The sequence below is a fragment of the Chenopodium album genome, chromosome 18 (genome assembly GCF_948465745.1).
Source record: "Chenopodium album chromosome 18, dcCheAlbu1.1, whole genome shotgun sequence".
NCBI lineage: Eukaryota > Viridiplantae > Streptophyta > Magnoliopsida > Caryophyllales > Amaranthaceae > Chenopodium > Chenopodium album.
In genome coordinates this window covers 49,108,392-49,130,012 of record NC_137851.1, presented here as the reverse complement: position 1 = coordinate 49,130,012, position 21,621 = coordinate 49,108,392, and the positions used below count along the sequence as shown (strand labels likewise).

The window sequence follows — 21,621 nt, the reverse complement described above, 5'->3', positions numbered from 1 at the left end:
CATGCTTTCTATATCAAAAGAATAACAATTAAATTACTTACTTGGATGCCTCGTATGTCTTTCTAATAACAAAATACACACGTTAGTAACTTCAAGGAAAAATAATAAACAAACAATTAAATCAAATAATTGAAATAGAAATTGGGTCCAAACCCTCAGAAATTATAAACCTTTCACATCTAGGGCGAAGACAACTTCGAACTTGGCTAGGTGTGTCTAAAACTTGTGAATGTGGAATTTTGAGAGAGGGAAGGTTTAGAAAAAGAATAGAGAGAGAAGGAAAGCTTCTAGCTTTTTTAGAGAGAGAATAGAGAGAGATGATTAATTGTGAATTGATGATTGATTGATTGTTGATGAATTATTGAAAACAGAGGAGATACGACCCCTATTTATAAGAAAAATAGCACGGAATCAAATCAAGTCCTATTCGGAATAAAACTAGCATCTGTCGCCAGGCGACAAATGTTAGCGCCAGGCGACAGACTTTGTCGTTTGGCGCTAATTAAAAGATAAAACGCGCTTTTGTACGGGATCCTTTTCTTAATAAGATTAAGCAGCAAATTCTGCGTTTATCAGATTAAAATCATATTTGTGCCAAATCACATATTTTATTCAAAATAAAACACTTTAAAATATAATTATCAATCCTAATCTCATTAGAATTAAAAAGGAACCTTCTAAATATTCTAGAAGATTAAAATCAATCCTAATAACCTCAGGAATAATAATTAATAGGCCCTCCTCTAGATCATTGGGCTGCATTTAAAAATTATTTCGAGCCCAATTTAATATAATCTATAACTTCCTCATTATTTATCGGAATTGGGCTTATAATATATCATTGGAAAGCTCTTTTCGAGCCCAATCCAACTACACTAATATTGGACCCTTACCATGGACCAAAACAAATTAGACTGGCTATTTTTCATAAATAGAGTAAGAGAAGAAATATTTTTGAAAATAGAAAGAGAAATATTTTAATAAAAACATCCTCATCACTAGAATTTTCACACTTTCACCTTGTTCGATAATTTCATCACTGGGTTTGATTTTGGGGAGACACATTTGGGTGTCTACACACTCGTAAGTGGCGGAATTCTTGCACATAATAATAAAAGGAAAATACAGTGTCCTGTACTCCCAGTAGAAGTTATGGTCAAATATAAAGTCGCATAACTCCCCCCATATGTTCATACTCAAGGTATATATGTTCCAAGAGTTTTGGTGCGTAATCTCTTTCACTTTACGTTATTTATATGTTATTAGACTTGGTGATGACTCTCAAACCATAATAATTCAATCATAATAATTATTCAAACAATCAAACATACCAATTTAATTCTTGAATAATTAGTGATTACATAATATTTAATATTGAACCCTTTTTAAATCTACCTCGGTGTCAAAGACACCTTAAACGCATAATGCGCCACAAATCCTATCACTCAGTGTTGAAATTACCTTAAGTGCACTAAGGCACCAAAATATAATTTAATCCTCGTGTACAAAGACACTTAAATAGCTCATTCCTCATGCTTACAGCATCAATTAAAATTATATGAACCATAATAAAATTCCTTCTCAATATTCCAAATTTCTTTTAAGGGGGTAGACTGTAATACCCCGTATTTTTAATATATTTTATAAATTATTTATTTATTTGTAAAATATAACTTTGGGTCAAATTATTTTTATTATGGGATTTAAATAATACAAGGTTTAATTTTTAGGTTAATAAGTATTCAATCCAAATGTAGTCCATCTTCATAATAAACCCAATCATTCTATTTTTTATATTTGGGCTACCTATTCTATTATTCAAGTCCACAATTTTAAAAAATCCCAAACTTACCCTAAACAACCCTACACTATAAATACTCATTCAATCTCCAAAATTTTGCCACCCAAAAGGTCAAATGGTCAAGGAAAGCTATTTTCCCTTTTTCTTTCATTTTCTTTTTCTTCATTCTTTTTCCCTCATCCTTACGTGAACAATTCTTGGCCATGGTGGACTTGTTTTGTTGCTGTTGTCCGCCACCCACCGCCGATCGGAGCTCCGGCCACCCACTGGCGTCACCGCGGAACCGGCCTTCCTCCGTGAGCGGTCCTTTCTCCCTCCTTTCACCTCTGTTATATCTTTACTAGATAATTATGTATACATGTTGGTATTGATTTTTAATTGTTTAAATATGTTTATTTAGAATCAAATCATGTTTTTAATGATTTAAAAGTATATTTTCAGATTTATTAGATTGTTAATTTTCATATTTCATAATTTTATGAAGTTAGGATTTTGAAATAATAAAGACTTGATTTTTAGGGTTCTTATACAAATGATTTGGGGCTTTTGTACCTAATAATTATATTGATTAATTGGGCATAAAAATATGTTTTAATAAAGTTTTAAGAGGTTTTTAATCAAGTAATATTGCTGGAATTTTATTTAAAGTAGTACAATTGTGATTTTAATGAAAGGGTTTAATCACTCATTAAAAGAGAGGTTAATTAGGGGTTTTAAAATAATTTTCAGATTATTAAGTTAATTAGGGGTTTTAAAATAATTTTCAGATTATTATAAGTTGTTTAAAGTGAGTATAAGTTGCTGGAAATTATGTATACAAGAGTAATTACTATAGTATTATTGTCCCTTTATGTAGGAGACTTTGTTCGGGAATTGTTGTAGTGTACTCGGCTATTTTAAGAGCTTATTTGAGGTATGTACGCGCACTCGGAAATTTATTAAGCGTGTAGAAACATGCTAGGATTTATTTAAGTGATTCCAAGTTAGCGTCATGCAAGGAATTGGTTGAAATGGTTGAATTGAAATGAGATTGGTGATATAAATTGGATTGATTGAATTGAGAATGGTTTTGGTGAATTATTTGTGAAGCATGATTTGTTGAAATAAATTATTTATTGGATTGGTGATTGAAAATAGTTAAGTTGGCATGTTGTATATGAACCACACTTTTATTATTGACATGATAATGAGCATGTTTAATTAAACTAAATGTTTAATTTGGGTTGGAATGTTGAAAAGGAATTTTATCATGGTTCATATAATTTTTATTGATGTTGTAAGCATGAGGAAGGAGCTATTTAAGTGTCTTTGTACACGAGGATTAAATTATATTTTGGTGCCTTAGTGCACTTAAGGTGTTTCTAATACCGAGGGATAGGAATTGTGATGTATTATGCGTTTAAGGTGTCTTTGATACTGAGGTAGATTAAAAAAGGGTTCAACATAAAATATTATGTGGCACTAATTATTCAAGAATAAAATGAGTGTGTTTAATTGTTTGAATAATTATAATGATTGATTGTGTTATGGTTTGAGAGTCATCACCAAGTCTAAAAATATGTAAAGCAACGTAAAGTGAAAAAGATTACGCACCAAAACTCTTGGAACGTATATACCTTGAGTATGAACACATGGGGGGAGTTATTGAATTTTATATTTAACCATAACTTCTACTGGGAGTACAGGATACTGTATATTCCTTTTTATTATGCGTAGGAATTCCGCCACTTACGAGTGGTTCTTTTATTATGCGTAGGATGCTGTATATTCTTTTATGCGCGGGAATCCCGTGTTAGTACCCTTTTATTGGGGCAGGTTAGGGAGGAAACCCGTTCGATGCGTAATCAATGCTAAATGAATAAATTAGCTATTTATTTAAGGGTCATGTTGCATATTGTATGTTGTATGCTTGTAAACAGGTGCAACAAAGTAAGTTGTGTGATGATAGAGTGAAAGCATGTTAGTGTGTTTTATTTACGTTTATGTACTCAGCATTGCTGATTATGTGTTTGTGTGTTTTGTTGGCCTTGTCTTTATCTTGGCCCTACAACGACTCATTTCAAATGGCGAGTAGTGGGGACAAGTAGAGAGGAGATTTTCAGGTGATGAAGCATATTCATGATGGACATGAGTGAAGAGCGAATCATGCCTAGTTTCCATAAAGACTATGATGTGGTTTATTGCTGTAATTATTATATTATATTATGCTTGTGAGACTAACGCAAATGTTTTTAAGTTTTTGTTCGGTTTCAAGAAGGGCCTACAATGGTTCCAAGTTGTAGGTTGACTTCGTTTGACTTTACTTTCGTTTGGTTTGACTTTTAAGTTAACTTGTTTTGAATGGTTTTAAAGAGAATCTTCTGTTGTGTGTCTTTGATAAATGCCTTAGCCGTTATCACGGTGGCGGTAATGCCTTAGAATTTCCTATCTCGTGTTTTAAAAAGGGTGAAACAAGTGTTTTAAAGGCAATGAATTTCTAGGGTGTTACAGTGGCAACAAGGTTGCCTACTACATTTAATGCCATGAAGAAATTTGGAGTGTGGACATTCACACCATACTTGATCATCAAATCAATTAACTCTTAACACATAAGAATTCCAATTTAATCTATAACTATTATTTCCTCCAAAAATAATAACTTTATTCAAATAAAACCTTTCCATCCTATTTTTCAACCTTTTTTAATTTTAGAATATTTCAAGTTCACATACACAGTAATCTTAATTGATTAGCATTTCTATTTTGTTGCTAAATTTTTCCTTGAATGAATACGTATTAACATATACCTATAAATTGAGGGTATGACATGGCATACATGCTTAATATAATATGGAGATTTGATAGTGGATTGCTAAACACCGCCATTAAAAATGATTAGGGGTGTTCGTTCGGTTAGTTTGGATCTAGTCCAAATCCGATCCAATTTGAAATATAATTCGGTTTTCAACTTTTCAATCTAATCTGATCCGAATTTCCCTACCAATCCAATCCGAATTAAAATTCGGTTATTTGGATCTAATCCGAAAATCCGAATTATAATACCTTATTTTTGAGTGCCTAATACGATTATAAAAATAAAGTTTTAATATAAATACAAGTCTTCAAAATCATGATTAAAATAAATAGTTCAATATCAAGTCATTAATTAATTAATACAAAGTCTCTCTAGTTTATTTTATGTAGTAGTAAGTATTTGAGCTAAACTTCAAAAAACAAAGAAAACCATATTTATATAAGCTTAATTTTACAATTCGGTTTTCGGTTTGGATTGGATCCAATTAGGATCAATCCGATCCAATCCAAAAATCCAAAATTTCAAAAATCTCAATCCGATCCGATCCGATTTAAAGTTCGAATCCAATTTGAATTGATAATTCGGTTTGGATTGGATTGGATTTCGGTTTTAATCCGAATTATGAACACCCCTAAAAGTGATCACCACCGCCAACATTTGGTGAAAATGGACAACCATACCCTTACTACTTCACTACCCCTTATCCTCCTCTCGGCGACCCACCACCCTACCTACCGGCGACGACCACCACCACCCTGATCGGAAATAAACCCACCACATCCCCCTCAATGATGACCCACCACCTTCCCTCGCCAGCGAAAAGGTGGTGATTTTTTTTTAATTTTTCGGCAACCGCGGTAACCGGAGGCCAAAACCGGTTATCGTGCATAAATTGCTTTAATTAATACTATTTCAAGTACTGGAGTTTTTGAGATCTTAGCATGTATGCCAGTCAAAGCGAAACATTAAGAGCAACTCCAATGGTTGTAGCTAGGGACTTGCTTGCAATATTAAATAATTTCTAGCTACATACTAGCTTAACCATTAGAGTTAGAAAATGCAATTAGCTTGGCCAAGCAAATTAGATTTGTCAAGCTAAGAGCAACTCCAATGGCAAGCTAATTGTTAAATTAGCTAAATTAGCTTGTCATGCTACTTAAGCTTTCAAACTAATTATTATCTTTGTAGCTAGTTTGAGCCTCAATGACTAGCTATTAGCTTACTATTTAAATTATTAATTTACTATTTTTTTTTCTTAGTTACTAATTGACTTTTTAGCATTTTCTTTTTGGTAAGTTTTTTTTCAAGCAAATTAGCTTGGCAAAGCTAATTGCTTGACTAAGCTAATTGCATATATTTTGCCCCAATGGTCAAACTAGTAGTTAGTGACTATTTGAAATTGCAAGCAAGTCCCTAGCTACAACCATTGGAGTTGCTCTAATTTGTTTGGAAAAAAACTTGCTAAAATAAAACAAATTAGAATAAATAAAATGAATTTTATCAACTTAAATTAAGGAGGTGTGGTCCATCTAAACAGTAAGCTATTAGCTAGTCATTGAAGCTAAAATGACAATTTGCTTAAAAGCTTATGTGGCATGACAAGCTAATTTGACAATTAGCTTACCATTGGAGTTGCTCTAAAAAAAGGAGAGAGTACAACATTTTAATTAAGAAGGAACATAACACAAAAGAATTGTATAACCCTAATATATTCCGTGCCCAACTTCTAAATTTAGTTTTCCTAAACTGCAATTGTTTTTTTAGCGAAGGAACTGAAGTTCGGTGTCAAAAATTGTTGTAAATTAAATCTTTACCAAAATTTAAAAAGGTCACTTACTAAGGATCTGTTCTGATTTACTGAACTGAGTTGAAATGAACTGAACTGAACTGATTGGATTGAACTGAACTGAATATTTTATGAGAGAAGGAAATTAGGAACTGAATTGAATTAAACTGAGCTGAACTGAAAATAAGCTGAAAAGAACATACCTTTACTCCCTTAGTTCCTTTAAGCCTTTTTATAAAGAATTACCCCGCTATTTCAAATCGTCATTTCATAGAGGAAAATTTTAATTATGAATAATCTTTGATAAATATTTTTTTAAAAATTATTGGAAAGTTTGCATTGTTTTTTTTTGAAAGCTACCTTATAAGGAAAATGTTATTTGATTTACTTGGCCTTATTTATAAAAAAAATTGATAGTTACTATTATTATTATTATTAAAAAATGTATGCCGGTCAAAGTGAAGCATTATAAATGACTAGGTTAGGTCCCGTGCAATAATGCACGGTTGTTTAAGTTCCAATATATGTCATATAATTTTAAAATAAACTCTTGCTATATTGATTTAGTACAATTAAGGTTATTTACATTTAGCCAATCTTTATTTACCTTATTAAAAATTTACATTAAATAAATTTTAACCAAAAAAAAAAAAAAAAAAAAAAAAAAGCAAAACTAAAAGACACACCAGGAGATGACATGTGTCATTGCTGGTGTGTCTTTTAGTATATAGTTATTGATTTTTTTTTTTTTTGAAGGGGGGGAGATTATATTCATTAATAAAAAGCCATATGGCACTTACATAAGAGATCATAATCGAACAATACAAAGACAACCGAACCAATTACAAGTTCGAAATAAACGAAACTACAATTGCACGCGCAGAATGACTTTCTTAAGTACCCTTGGCTCATATAACGCTGTCCTATGCAACCTCTTGCAAGGGGGTCTGACAATATGATGTAATTTCTGACGAGAATCTTCATTGGCTCAGAATCCCGTACTCCTCGACCTGAAATCAAAATTGGTGTCGTACACTTCACCATAGACAAGATCAACTCCGATTCAAACACGGATATCGGCATGGAAGCAAAACCCTTTAGCCCAAACCAATAAAAGATCAAACCGAAGCCCCATAGCCAAAAAACCCGGCTTAAATCCTGCACCAGAAGATCGGTACACCGATCTGCAAGCCCCATATCACTCCAACACACCACACAAACAGAAAAAATAATAAAACTAAAAAACACACAACGACTTCTAAAAGGAAAAACAGAACGAAAACTAAACCCTAAAACAAAAAACGAAACCCTAACATCCCACCCCGCCGCCAAACCGAGTCCCACCACCCACGCTCTGGAATTCACCGACCCAGCCCACGAAACGCCGGAAATAAACGCACGGACCACCGAGGCCCGCCTGAGAAGCCCGAACCCCACACGCCCCTGAGCCGCTGCAACGACAACCCTACACGAGGGACTTAGAACGGCCCTACACGAGGGACTCAGAGGGAGGAAACTCCCCCTCCCCGTTCTCGTAAACCACGTCGCGGCAACGGACAAAGGGGTGGGGCGAAGGCGCGGCGGGGAGGCGGTACAAAGAAACGACGGCAGGCCGGCCTCACAGTCGGAGAAGAATAACGGCGGCGGACGAAGAGGCGGTGCGGCGCCAAATGAAAGGCTGAAAAAACGAAAAACCATAACGGAAAAAGAAATAAACAATCTAAAGGGGTAGATCGGAGGCTCGCCGACGCTGTGGCGTGGGCGGTGAGCCACACGCCCGCCGGCGAGCCTCATAGCCGGAGAAGAAGAAGAGGGGCGGCGGTTTATGGGGGGGGAGAGAGAGAGAGAGGATTTTTAGAGAGAGCACTAACTTAAGCTTGTTATCTTCTTGTTTGCTTGTTACACGAAAGTTGAGATAAGTTGCTAGTATATAGTTATTGATTTACATGGCCTTATTTGATTCATTTTTCATGTATTTGTTGATTTAGATTTCATTTGTAGATCGATGTTGTATGACTTTCTATTAATGAATTCATTTGTTTAAAAAAGAAAAAAAATTCAACGCTTAATATTTTTTATTTATCAATTTACAAAAATTATAAAAAATTGATGATATGATATATGAAAGTTATTATAATATGTTCCCGGCCCACATATCTATGTTTTATCATAATTATAAATAAAAAACGGTAGTTAGAGTACATATTTTAATAGAGTTAAAAGTTATAATATAACGTTTCAAGCTAAATACGAGTAAAAAAGAATGGCGGAAGAGTATATATACATAAAGACATTTTGCACAGACTAGAATATGTTCGTCTTCTGTCAAGACAAAGACTTAACTAGCCTATCTAAAAGCTCGAAGAAATTTATTGTTTCAAGATCAATACCTTAATGTGGATAGAGAAAAGGACTAATATTAATATATTTCAAATTTGGTCTAAGAAAATTTTCAAACTTGGTAAAAAATAAAAATTAACATTCATGGTTGCGATCTAACCCATCGAGTTCTACACTTTGTATATATGGAAAAAACCGTAAAAGAACAACTTAATTTTTTTTTTTTTTTTTTTTTTCTGTAATCGAATAATCTTAATGCGAAAAGGAAAAAAAAAATTCAGTTTTTGCAAAGCACTAAAAGGCAACCAACAATCAAAAAGTTCATTGAATTCTCTACTCTACCAAGACAAGAATTATGCTAAAAAAAATTAATTCATTAAGGACTTTTAATTAAGACTTTTAGTGGCCAAGAGCGTATTCCTATTCTCTTGTTTTTTTTTTTTTTAATTATTTTTTTTATTTTTTATTTATTTATAATAAAAAATTGATAATTTTGATAACGGATCAATTACACATGGCATCATGTAAGACCCTAACACACATCGGACCACATGGAAACAATGGTGTAACTCATAACATTAGATCCAATTAATACGAATTACGAAGTTTCTTACCATTAAACTTAATCACAAAACAAAAAAATTAAATAAAAATAAAAAATAAAATAAAGAAAGAAAGAAACGGAAATCCTGAGGGCGGACATTTGAAAGCAGATCAGAGATAACCGTTAGAGAAAGGGCACAAGCCCAAGATCAACGGTTCTCATTTACTAGCCGTTAGTTTCAAAAATTTATTCGCCGACATAATTTAATCAATTTGCCTTATTTTTCTGTTACTCAATTTCATAATTTTTTCTTCTTCTTCCTTTTTTTAATTTTTTTTTTCTTTAATCTCCTCTCTCTTTTTTTTTTCTTCTCGTTTATGAACCCTAAAATTTCGAAAGAGTCTTCCTTATTTGAAAGAGAAAATAGAGTGAGAGAGAGAATAAGAATTGCACTCCCAATTTCTTCAATCTTAATTTGATTTTAAAATGGGGTTTGAATTTTTCTGACTGATTTCTTTCTCTCTCTTCTTCAATCAATTCTAGGAAGAATAAAAACGGACTACTTGATTTGAACATTTATTCTTGAACATCATTAATTTGTTGTTTTTGGGTGAGTAATTAATTTTCTTAATTTTAAATTTTCTGGGGTTTTGGATTTGTTTTGACTTTTTTTTCTTGATTGTATTTTTCTGCATTAATGCCATTTTGCGATCATCATTTTGATTTGTTGGGCGGATTTTTTGATGTAATAGAAGAAGAAGAAGAAGAAGAAGAAGAAGATGGCGGGATCAGATGAGAACAATCCGACAATAATCAATCACTCAATTGTTCAAGGTATTCAATCAAGTTAAAATTTCGAACTTTACAAAAAGAACGTTTTTTTAATTTTTGTTAAATTCTTGTGATTTTGGAATTTAAAAACCTAACTTTGGCAATTGGGTTTTTCTTGTTCAATGATTTTAATGAAGGAGGCTTGCAAGCAAGAAGTGGAAAGGTAATGCCACCAATTGGGCATAATAGGAGGGCATTGAGGGACATTAATCGGAACATTATTGGAGCTCCACTTAATAATTCTTGTGCAGTCAACAAAAGAACCATTTCTGAGTAAATAATTTCTTAAACCCTAACAGTTTTTTGATTTTTGATTTTTATTTTTATTTTGGGGTTTTAGCAATTGGGTTTGTGTTTATTTATTGTTTACTAAATTGGGTTTTTGTCATTTGGGGCAATACAGGAAAGATGATGGTTTTGGAAAGATTCGGGCAATTCCCGGTCACCGCCCGGTTACTAGGTTAATTTCTGACTTCCTAGTGCCTTTGTTTTGCCAATGTGGATTAATCACAGTGTGCAAATATTGATGTTAGTGTTGGTTTTGAATTTTTGTATGTTTAGGAAGTTTGCGGCGGAGATGGCTACTACACAGCATTATGTGATTGAGGTGCCTATTTGTACATCTCATAGGATTGATTACTTTTGATGGTAATTATAATTGAAGTGAAATCTAAATTTGTGGTAATGATTTGTATTGATAAAGGAGATCAAGAAACCAATTGGATGTGAAACAAGTGCAAGAGAGGAGCTAAATGATTGTGAGATTATAGATGTGGATGATTATAAGGTGAATAATGATACATCTGTACCAATGTTTGTGCAACACACTGAAGCAATGCTCGATGAAATTGATCGTATGGTATGATCTGACACTCATGTTAGAACGCGATACTAGTCAACTTATACACTGTATGATCTGACTTTAGATTGGTTGGTCTATTATTTGAATTGATATTAGGATGAAGAAGTTGAAATGGAGGATATTGATGGGCCGATGCTGGACATTGATGGGTCAATATTAGACATTGATAGTGGTGATCAGAATAATCCGCTAGCAGTAACCGAATATGTTGGTGATATCTATACCTATTACAAGAAAGTGGAGGTATACAGCCTGTTCTACCATTCATTCATTCATTCATTCATTCATTCTAGATCAGTTCTTCTCCGACTATATCGAGATGTGAACATTTGCTGTTAGGATGCTAATGTTGGCTTTAGTTTTCCTTAAATGCTCATAGATCATCCTGTGTTTGATAGGACAAGGTCACTAAGGTTACTTCTGATGTCTCCCTGAAATGCACATAGTTTATCATGTATGTTCTGTTATTCGAAATATTTATTTCAAGTGATGGGATGTTTAACTATTGCTAGTGGAAACAAGGCAGTGCTGTGAAATCCAATGGTATAATTAGCGATCCTATCTTGCACGAGTTCTGACTTAGTAGTTTCTTGCACAGGTTACAGCCTTAGTCTATCTGTAATTGTTATTTGCAAAGACTATCTACTGAATTCTTCAATTTACTGATTGATTTAGAAATATTATGTATTTTAGGTGGAACAGCAATCTTGTGTTGGTTGAGCATTATTCTGCATTAATGTGTGTTTGACAAAGCTAGTATGGATTTTGTGCTTTCTATTGATGACTGTAAATCAGGCTTACTGTTATCTTCCTTATGCAGAATACTAGTTGTGTTCCTTCAAACTATATGGACAGGCAACCTGACATTAATGAAAAGATGAGAGCCATTCTCATTGATTGGCTGATTGAGGTAATTTTGCAAAGCATTACTTAGTTCCCTATAGTCCAGAGGGAGTTGACTATATCTATTGGCCCCACTAACTGTCTGATGCTGAACTAAAGGTCCATTACAAGTTTGAGCTCATGGAAGAGACGCTATATCTGACAGTCAACCTGATTGATAGATTCTTAGCTCTTAAGCCAGTAGTGCGAAAGAAACTCCAATTAGTAGGTGTAACAGCTATGCTTCTGGCTAGCAAATATGAAGAGGTATCGGTTCCAGTTGTTGAAGATCTTATACTGATATCTGACAAAGCTTACAGCAGGCAAGAAGTACTTGAAATGGTAAGCATATGCAGATTGGTGCTACTGCTGCTGTACAGTCTGCATTACAAGCAAATATATCATTGAATTCTTCCATGTCCTGTAACAGGAGAAACTGATGATCAACTCCTTACAATTTAATTTGTCGATTCCAACCCCATATGTCTTCATAAAACGGTACCTTAAAGCAGCTGAAGCAGACAAGAAGGTATTTTTCCAAGTGGGTTTTTTTATGAGCATCTTGCAAATTTTTACTGATCAATTTCTGACTCTTGGGTAATTTTTTTCTATGGGTGGACGATTAACCAGATTGAACTCCTGTCATTCTTTTTGATCGAACTTTGCTTGGTGGAGCATGAAATGCTGAGATTCCCGCCTTCTCTTCTAGCAGCAGCTGCAGTATTCAGTGCTATGTGCACTCTGAGTGGGTCTAAGTATTGGAGTAAGACCTGTGAGTGGCACACTGGTTATCCTCTAGACCAACTGATGTAAGCGTTTTTATTCCATTCCTGTTATCTCAATTCTCAAGTTACCCCGAGAAATTGTCATGTTTATTGTTTTCTTTTGGGTTACTGCAGGGAATGCTCCAGGCTGATGGTTACTTTCCATCAGAAATCTGCAACGGGAAAACTTACTGGTGTGCATCGGAAGTACAGCACATCTAAATATGGGTACACTGCAAAATGCGAACCTGCACATTTTCTCTTAGAGATTGGATTCAGCGGGTGGACATAGGACCTCGTGGTTGAGTTGAATAAATCCAACATTATGTGGGAGTCTGGCGCAAGGGCTTCAAAGTCACTGAAGTTACGCCTCTTCTGCTTGAACATATTTTCTTGCTGGATCATTGTGTTAAGTTCCATGTTCCATATTAGAATAGAAATGCTTTCTTCTGAAAGCCGTCTTTAAGACAAACTCATCATCTTGTAGTTCATGTCATAGTTATTCACTGTGATTATGTTATAAAATTGTTACTTTGCTCCAAAAGTTCTCTGAATTCAGTTCTGCCTTTCTTCCCCGTTCTCTGAATTGTTACTTTCAAGACTTGGCAGTTTCCCATCTTTGATCTTTCTTTCATATTAGGCAATAACATAATGGTTCAGAAGTGAAAGAACAATATAAACGAGTCACATAGGCTTATGATAAGCTGCGAGCACATCATTAATAAGAGACATCACCTAATTTGTGAATGGGCCTTGCTGGACCGGGTTACACTGGTCTTGACTTGACCCGGCCCATTGACCCTATATGTGATCCGCTTAAAACCATGGATTTGAAATGAGAATCTTGAAGTATGAATCTGATACAAAATTAAATATTGGAGGATTCTTCTCAATACATTGACTTTGTTATACATACATTTGAATTCAAATCTTCTTTGAAGTGTGGATCAAATTGGTGAAGGTTATCAAGGTATTTTTGATAGGTGGGAATGTGGGATAATGAATACAGAAATAAAATAATATGAGTAAACGATTTGGGTTAAATGATTCACGAGGTGTAATGATTTTGGTATGATAACTACAAGGTTTAAGTATTACAGGTAATGAGTTGTTATGCGTTAAGTTACACGAGTTTTCCTCATGTTAAAATGGGACATATATTCAATGGTTATACGGGTTTCCTCGAGTTGAAATAGACATTCATTTTGATGTCAATTACGTGTCATATGCAATTTGGTATAGATGTTGTCAAGGATATTTTGTTTCATTTATTCGTGGTCTTAATTCACAAACCATAAAGACCAATTAAATCTAATTTGAGAACAAAAAGGTGGGGGGTTGTTCATTAGGATAGATAAAGTATAGATAAAGAATATTATCGAGATGTTATCTTTGAAGAACAAAATTTTGATGGAAGTAAATCTCATTTCTAGAGAATCGATAAGACTATTAAACAAAGGGGGAATATCGTTGATTTGGATATAATAGTTATAGAAAGAAAAAACTTATGTTACAAATCTTGTTCAAAGGATCTCCTAACTATAGGACATCATCCATATGTTACCTTTTAAGAAGCAAGAACAACATTTTAAAAAAGTAACACTCTCGTCTATAGGATTTTAGAGAATAAAAAATACTATAAATTTGCTTAGCTTCCGTCTTATTAGGGCTTTAAAACATTGACTCTTACTAATTACAAATATAACCATATATTGCTAAGTATTCAAATGACTTTTGATTTCAAATCAAACTCGTTTCAACCTAATCCAAACCAAATCGTCAACCCGATTTGATAACATAAACCAAACCATAAACCCAAATTTGTAACATTAATTCTTAATGTGTGACATGACATATATACTTTGTTACAAACAAACACATGAAATAGATGGCAAAGTTGACCTTAAAACCCAAATCATTTGAGAGGATATGATCAATATGGGACAGAGAACCTTAAATAATTCAATTCATTCCAAGGTGGATACACGCCAGATTTGATAGCTACTTCCTCTTTCCCTTTCATCCTTATTCGCCACGTTTCGCTTCTCTTCACAAAAAATCTCATTTCTTTCCAAGTTTCCAACTTTAGCCACATCTAATCTTTGTACTTCAATTTTCATGCTATTTTCTCAAAAAATGAAAAAAACCCAATTCACCCGTTTCTTTCTTCATCAATTTCATTTCACCCACTATTTTTAATTTTTACCCACCGATTTTCTTGGACTTATTTAATCATTTGGAAAAAAGGGTATTTCCCTGTCAATTTGGTAAGTTTTCAGATTTAGGATTTTTATTTTATTTTGAGATGTCGCTGTTTTTATGTACAATACTTTGATTTGAGTTTTACTTGTATTTTGTATTTGTATTTTTGTTATTTGTATGGTAAATTATTGGGTTCTGATATTTTTGGTTTTATTATTGGATAAGAATATGGTGTATAACTGATAGCAAATTGCTAGTTTTGATTTTTATTCAAGCTGTAATTTGAGTGTCTAAATTGTCTTGTAGTGGGTTTTGTGATTGGAAAATTGCTAGAAGTTTCTGGGTTTTTTGCTAGCATCATAATTTCTTTATTCGCATTTGTATGTGAAATTTATTATGCACGCGGGTGTACCTAGAATATCAGTTAAGTTAAGTATATCCAACATCCTATAAAATCAACACTCTTCATTTGTTCTATAAAAGCCTTTTGGAACCTTTCTGATTTATGTATGCCCATAATTTTCCATTCTCCTTTGCCTTTTATGCTCTTCTATACATGAACTGATTCTAGCTTATGTAATGAGCTCAATTCAGTTTAATTTTCTCTCATTTGATTAATTGCTTTGTGTAATGTAGTTGAGTCTGAGTGATACAAAGCTAGTGAATCCTAAGAGATGATTGAGAAAAGGCAGCACAAGTTCTTGACTGTTGCCCCCTTTGAGTGTGCCTGGCAAAAGGACTTTAAGTTTAAAGAGGCGGGGCGGGGCTGTGTGGTTTTCGAAGCATTTGCTCGGAATGATGTGACGGTCGTGTTTCGGGAGAATGTAGGGAGTCAACATTATCATTACAAAACTGACAGTAGTCCTCACTACACTGTTGTCTTGGGAAGCCATAGGAATAGGAGATTGAAGATTGAGGTGGACGGTAAAGCTGTGGTCGATGTCGAAGGTGTTGGCCTTTGTTCTTCAGCTGCTTTCCAGAGCTATTGGATAAGTATTTATGATGGGTTGATTTGCATTGGAAATGGACGATATCCATTTCAAAATGTTGTTTTTCAGTGGCTTGATTCGAACCCAAATTGTAATGTTCAATATGTCGGGTTGAGCAGTTGGGATAAACATGTTGGGTATAGGAACGTAAATGTATTGCCTCTGACACAGAACCATGTATCCCTATGGAAGCAGCTGGATTCTAGAGCATATAATGAAGAAGGGGAAAATGAAGAGGATTATGAGGAATCTATGTGTAATGATGATAAGTGGGGATTAGCGAATTTTCTCGAGAGCTGGGAGCTTTCCGATGTGCTTTTCCTTGCAGGAATAGATGAAAGGCCTGTTCCAGCTCACAAGGTCATCTTGGCAGCAGCTGGTAACTTTCACTTTGCTACAGATGAAGATATCATTCAGCTTCAAGAAGTTGGCTATCCAGTCCTGCATCCGTTTCTCCAGTATATCTATACTGGCCAGACCCGGGTATGTTTTAATTTCCTTTCTTATGTCCGTAGTCTGGTTAGAGAAGATTTGATCATCTATGACAGTTTCTTTGAACCTTTATGTTAGTTAAATGATTAGTTTCAATCTTCTTCTTTAGGAGCTAACTCATGATGATCATCATGATCTGCTTGAAATTTTTCCTGTGAAACAATTTCCTCTTCCTTTCGTAACTTTACGTTCTATGATTATTACTCCATTTGGACTTAAACACTTTCATACACTTTCCTTTGACCATACTTTCTGATTTATATGTAAGAATAATAAATTTATGTGGGATCTTTTAGATTTTATCTCAATATAGTCTTTCAAATTATCATCTTTTTATAATTTTTTTATTAGAATATTATTAAAGATATAAATGGTATAAGACGTGTATTACAGTATAAGCAAGCGTGAAATTCTAAATGGTGCAATTTTAGAAGAAAAGAGGAAGTTTCACTTTCAACAACCATTAGAGAAGCTAAACATTTTCATTGATGCAGATTGTTCTGTTCCTGTGTGAATATAGTATGTTGAAATTGTTGATCTGTATAACCATGTCTTATTCCATCAATCCATCCTTTAACTGTTACAAGACTTAGTTGATTATGTCTCTCCATTTTGGGTGGAGCTTGATTTTTATGCTTTTCATGGTGATTGTTGCTAATGTTGTAGGTTTCAGAGTCACAACTTGGGCCTTTGAGGGATATCAGCTTACAATTTGAGGTCATGCCATTGGTGAAGCAATGTGAGCAGATTATGGAACGTTTCAAAACAAAAAAAAAATTGTTTGATTCTGGAAGAAATGTTGAAATTTGCTACCCAAATTGTCAATCCCTTCGTCCAACGGTGTTCCCCAATGGGCTGCCTCTCAATGTAAGTAGAATTAAGGAATTCTATTCAACTGGAAACTACAGTGACTTGGAGGTTTATGTCGAGGATTATGGATTTGTTGCTGGCGCCCATAAGATAATAATCAGTTTGTGGAGTGTTCCGTTTCTGAAGGTTAGAGAAGCTTCATAGTTTCTTTTTGTTTGATTTGTTGTCTGTTATGTAGCTTTTATGAACGGTTAGCTCTTGAATTAAATCCAGAATAGAAAATCTTACCAGAAGAGATCGAGCACCTCCCCATGCGCCCCCCCCCCCCTGCCCCAAGAAAAAAAAATCATTTGTGTTTCTCGGATTATTTCTAATCAATTTTTACATTTCAAACTACTGTTTTGATCATGTGGCATGGTTATGTACCTTTTCCGATGTACTAAAGGGTAAGGTTGGAAAGGTGTAAGTTAGCATGATAACTTTTTTTTGAAGAAGAAGAGGTTGCAGTTCTATATTTCTGCCTGTTACAATATATGGGCCTCAGGGTTACATATTTTTCCACTGCAGTTCTGATACTGTTTATAGATTGTTATAGAATGGATAATCAGAAATAATAGAGTTAAGAAGAAGAAGAAAGTTAGGTAAGGGTTGATAGTAGTTTGTATTTGATATGATTATATCACCAAACATGAGTTAGCTCCTAAGTTAAAGCTAACAAAATAAAACTTGTCATCATGATTCATCATACTTCCTATCTCCCTAATTTGCTCAATTTATAAGATTCCTTCTCTAACTCACCCAGTTGCCTTCCTCCTCAAGATACTAGTGAAACTGCAGTAACTGCCTATGAGCATTATGTATACAAAAAAAGGTAACCAGATCTTTCATTCCCCTCCCCATTAATCTGATGCATCACATAGACTTGGTATAGTAACTGACTAACTGTGTCCGTCTGAATTTGGAAAAGGAATGAAAATAGAAAGAGATTGATAAGAAGTCTTAAAGAGAATGGTTTACATTTGCTACTTTATTTGTGAGTTTGTGACTAATGAGAGAAGTGGAAGTTCCTAGGAAAAATAAAGATGGATCTTCCGTTGTGTTTATCTTGATATGAACTTTAAGAGATTATTTTGAGTTATAAAGAGGTACATAGGTCCCTAATACATGTCTCAATCAACCCAAGGGCTTCTATTTTTGTGACTATATTATTGTTCCCCCCCCCCCCCCCCCCTCCCTCTAGTTTCTCTTGTCTGTTGTTGTGGATGTTGTAGTGACAAGTGATTACCATTATCAGGGAAAATCTGATCTATGTATAAACAAGTAAACAACTTTTAGTATAGCACAGCAATCCAGTATATCTAGTCTGGGTGAAAGGGCTTATTGCTTTATATACTTTTTCCTTCATCCTCTTTTCTCTCCTTTGCTTTATTTCTTATGGAAATTGCGAATGATTCTTGAAGCCTCAATATCTTCAGTGGTGTAGGAATCGACCATTAACAAATCATTAGTATTCTCACTGAGGTTGCTAGCCTGTATAGACTTTCTGTCTAATCTATTTCGTTATAAATCTCAATAGTGAGTCTATTGACTGTTTTCATCAATATTTGATTTCTTGTGTTTTCATTAAATTATTGATGATCTAACTTCTGTTCGTAGATGTTCACAAATGGAATGAGAGAGAGTTCTTCCACAAGTGTTCATCTGAGGGAGGCATCACCAGAAGCATTGAAAGCAATGCTCGATTACATGTATAGCGGGGAGCTTAATATGGAAGATATTAAAGACAATGACACCTTGTCACTCCATATTCTTCTATTGGCTGACAAATTTGGCATCACACACCTCCAGCAAGAATGCTGCAAGATATTGCTAGAATGCCTCTATGAGGTAGCTCTTTATTACCTATCTTGTTTATACCTTGGTTTCGTCATTGGAATATAGTTGTTTTTCCTCAATACAATGAAGTTTTGTTTCATGACATTGTCCTAAAAGAGCGGAGAAGTGACATGAAGTCTGGGACTTCTGAAAAACAAATGAAGAGGGTCACCTATTACAATGAATTATTAGATATTAATATGTTTATCTATATATGAATGCAGGGATGGCGTCTTCTAATGGAAGCAGGTCATACAACAAGCGTTTTTCTTATCACAAGTTTAATGGACGAGGAAACAGAGTTTTTGGCATAGTAGATACTTCTGAATCTAACCCTTTGAATTTGTTGCAGGATTCCGTGTGTCAAATACTTCAAGTCATTTCATCAGTTCCATCTTGTAAAGTAATTGAAGAGTTCTGCAAGAGGAAATTCTCAATGCAGTTTGATTATTGTACCACCGCAAGCATGGATTTTACTTTGTTAAATGAGGCCACATTCAGGAACATTCTACAGGTGGGATTTTGTTTTTAAAGCAACACACTTATCTGACTGTATGCTTGTGGATTAGAGTTATCTAAATATATATTTGTATACAAGATAAAACAGATGATTGCTTGATTGCCTTGATATAGATCCATAGAGAGAAAAGGCCAAAATGAAGATACTTGGTGATAGAATTGGAAAAGATTGATTAATGTGAAGTTTTTGATTTAGAGTGGTGATAAACCCTTTTCTACCCTGCTTGGCTCTTCTCCTGAGCAAGTCATGAATTGCATTTGCCAACAGTCATTCATAGTGTAGGCTTTGATTCTTACTATAAATGTGTCTCACGGTCAATCCTAAAATTTTGAACACCTTTTGCACATCTATTGAATCCCCTGACTTCTTTATTGAATAATTTCTTCATCTTTTCCTCAATTTACAGCTGATCACAGAGTGGCTAGTTTGCTGTTATGTCCACAGTATTTTAGCAGTTGTTGTATAAGACAATGTTATTTTTGCAGAATCAAGATTTGACAGTGACGTCAGAGGAGAGGGTTCTGAATGCAATCTTGTTATGGAGTATGAAAGCAAAGGAATATTATGGATGGGATGCTGTGGACGTGTTCTTGATTCATTCAACTCCAGAGGTTCTATTTGGCCAGAGGCTTGATTCATTGAACCACTTATTGCCACTTGTTCGGTTTCCTCTGATGCCATTTGAGCTGCTAAAGAAGGTGAGATGCTTCTATTGACTTGTAAATTCTGAATTTTATGTAGTGAAGGTTCGCAGAAGCTATCTTTATTCACTATCGTTATTTGATGTTGCAGTTGGAGAACTCTAACCTTATGATGTCAATCCCCGCGTTTGCAAATCTAGTAAGTAATGACTCTCCTATCTCTCACTCTCCCCACATAATAAATATATATACTTCCTCAGTTCTTTTTTAATCGCAATGTAATCTTTTTTGTGATGTTGCAAATTGATTGCAACATTACTGTATTTGATCAATGGTTCTCTATCTCTCTTCGTCACATGGGTTCACTTTTTTTATCTCTCTCTCTCTCCTCTCCTTAAAAACTGTGCATCTCCCATGACGCGATTAAAAAAGAGCAGTGGAAATATGATTTTAAAAAAAAAAAGATGAACAGATTATGTTTTAAAATCAAATTATGCTCATTTGTTTCAAACTTAAACAAGAACAAATAAGTTTCAAATATAAAGAAGTAAATGTTTTCTGTTAAATTTAAGGTGAAGGAAGCTATAGATTATGCAAACTTTGGTGTCACCTGGACGGATATTGAACCAAAGTAAGTCCATTGGCACTTCTCTTTCTTCCTTCCTTTCTTTTCTTTTCTTATTTTTTTTTTCATTATATTCCCTAGAATCGGTTTTGTATTTGGATCTCATCATCACCAGATATTGATTACCAATCAATAAAATTAATGTATCATAACACTTGATGAATGTTTTGGGATGCTGGGATATGTTGGTTTTGAATATATGTTGTAATTCCTATTTGTCAAAGTATTGCCATAACCATATCTTTTGTTCAAATCAGTTGTTAGAAGCCCAGCCCCCCCCCCCCCCCCCCCCCCCCCCCGCCCCCAACCCCCTCCCCTCCCTCCCCTCCCTCCTCCTCCTTCCCACCCCCTTCCCCGCTCTCTTTTACTACAGTAGAAAAATATTGCTGATTTGGGAGTCACTATTAATAAACATTTATAATTGTAGCCCACGATTTCACCACCGGCGTTCTAGTTACAAAGAGTTGCAATATATATGTAACGGTGATAGCAATGGGGTTCTATATTATGCGGGGACGTCATATGGGGAACACCGCTGGGTGAATCCAATGCTCTCCAAGGTGAGTCCTTCATTTATGCACTCATTAGATGACATTGGATGCTGTCAATTATGTCATGTCTAATAATACTCCGTATTTAATTGCTTAATTGTCTTTTGCAGAGGATTACCATTACTGCCAGCAGCCCTATGTCAAGGCTTACTGACCCAAAGGTTCTGGCATCAAGGACTTACCAGGTTCATTCCACCGGACAAACAACTCTTGTACTGCTCATTCTACTTGTTTTTCTTACAGATTAAGGTTATACTTTTTGTTTTATTTTGTTTTTCCTCTAGGGTACCTCGTTTTCTGGACCTCGGTATG

The 21,621-nt window shown here is 34.5% G+C and overlaps 2 protein-coding genes across 2 annotated transcripts in view; both read left to right on the top strand.

The window, feature by feature from the left end:
* Nucleotides 1-9,423: 9,423 nt before the first annotated feature.
* LOC145591009 (G2/mitotic-specific cyclin-2-like) lies at nt 9,424-13,130 on the top strand. Its single transcript, XM_081647398.1, has 12 exons — nt 9,424-9,875; nt 10,018-10,099; nt 10,234-10,369; nt 10,500-10,556; nt 10,658-10,703; nt 10,800-10,955; nt 11,055-11,201; nt 11,779-11,868; nt 11,961-12,182; nt 12,271-12,369; nt 12,471-12,649; nt 12,740-13,130. Exons 2-12 carry the CDS (start codon nt 10,045-10,047, stop codon nt 12,894-12,896), a joined length of 1,344 nt encoding a protein of 447 aa, XP_081503524.1. The 5' UTR covers nt 9,424-9,875; nt 10,018-10,044; the 3' UTR covers nt 12,897-13,130.
* A 1,448-nt stretch (nt 13,131-14,578) lies between these two features.
* LOC145592487 (BTB/POZ domain-containing protein At2g30600-like) overlaps nt 14,579-21,621 on the top strand; it is an 8,957-nt gene continuing 1,914 nt past the window's right edge. The window contains exons 1-10 of the mRNA XM_081648956.1: nt 14,579-14,871; nt 15,443-16,278; nt 16,954-17,283; nt 18,754-18,984; nt 19,325-19,486; nt 19,978-20,190; nt 20,285-20,332; nt 20,706-20,764; nt 21,186-21,318; nt 21,420-21,494. Coding sequence (XP_081505082.1) covers nt 15,481-16,278; nt 16,954-17,283; nt 18,754-18,984; nt 19,325-19,486; nt 19,978-20,190; nt 20,285-20,332; nt 20,706-20,764; nt 21,186-21,318; nt 21,420-21,494 — 2,049 coding nt within the window. The 5' untranslated portion in view covers nt 14,579-14,871; nt 15,443-15,480. The remainder of the gene's footprint in view (nt 14,872-15,442; nt 16,279-16,953; nt 17,284-18,753; nt 18,985-19,324; nt 19,487-19,977; nt 20,191-20,284; nt 20,333-20,705; nt 20,765-21,185; nt 21,319-21,419; nt 21,495-21,621) is intronic.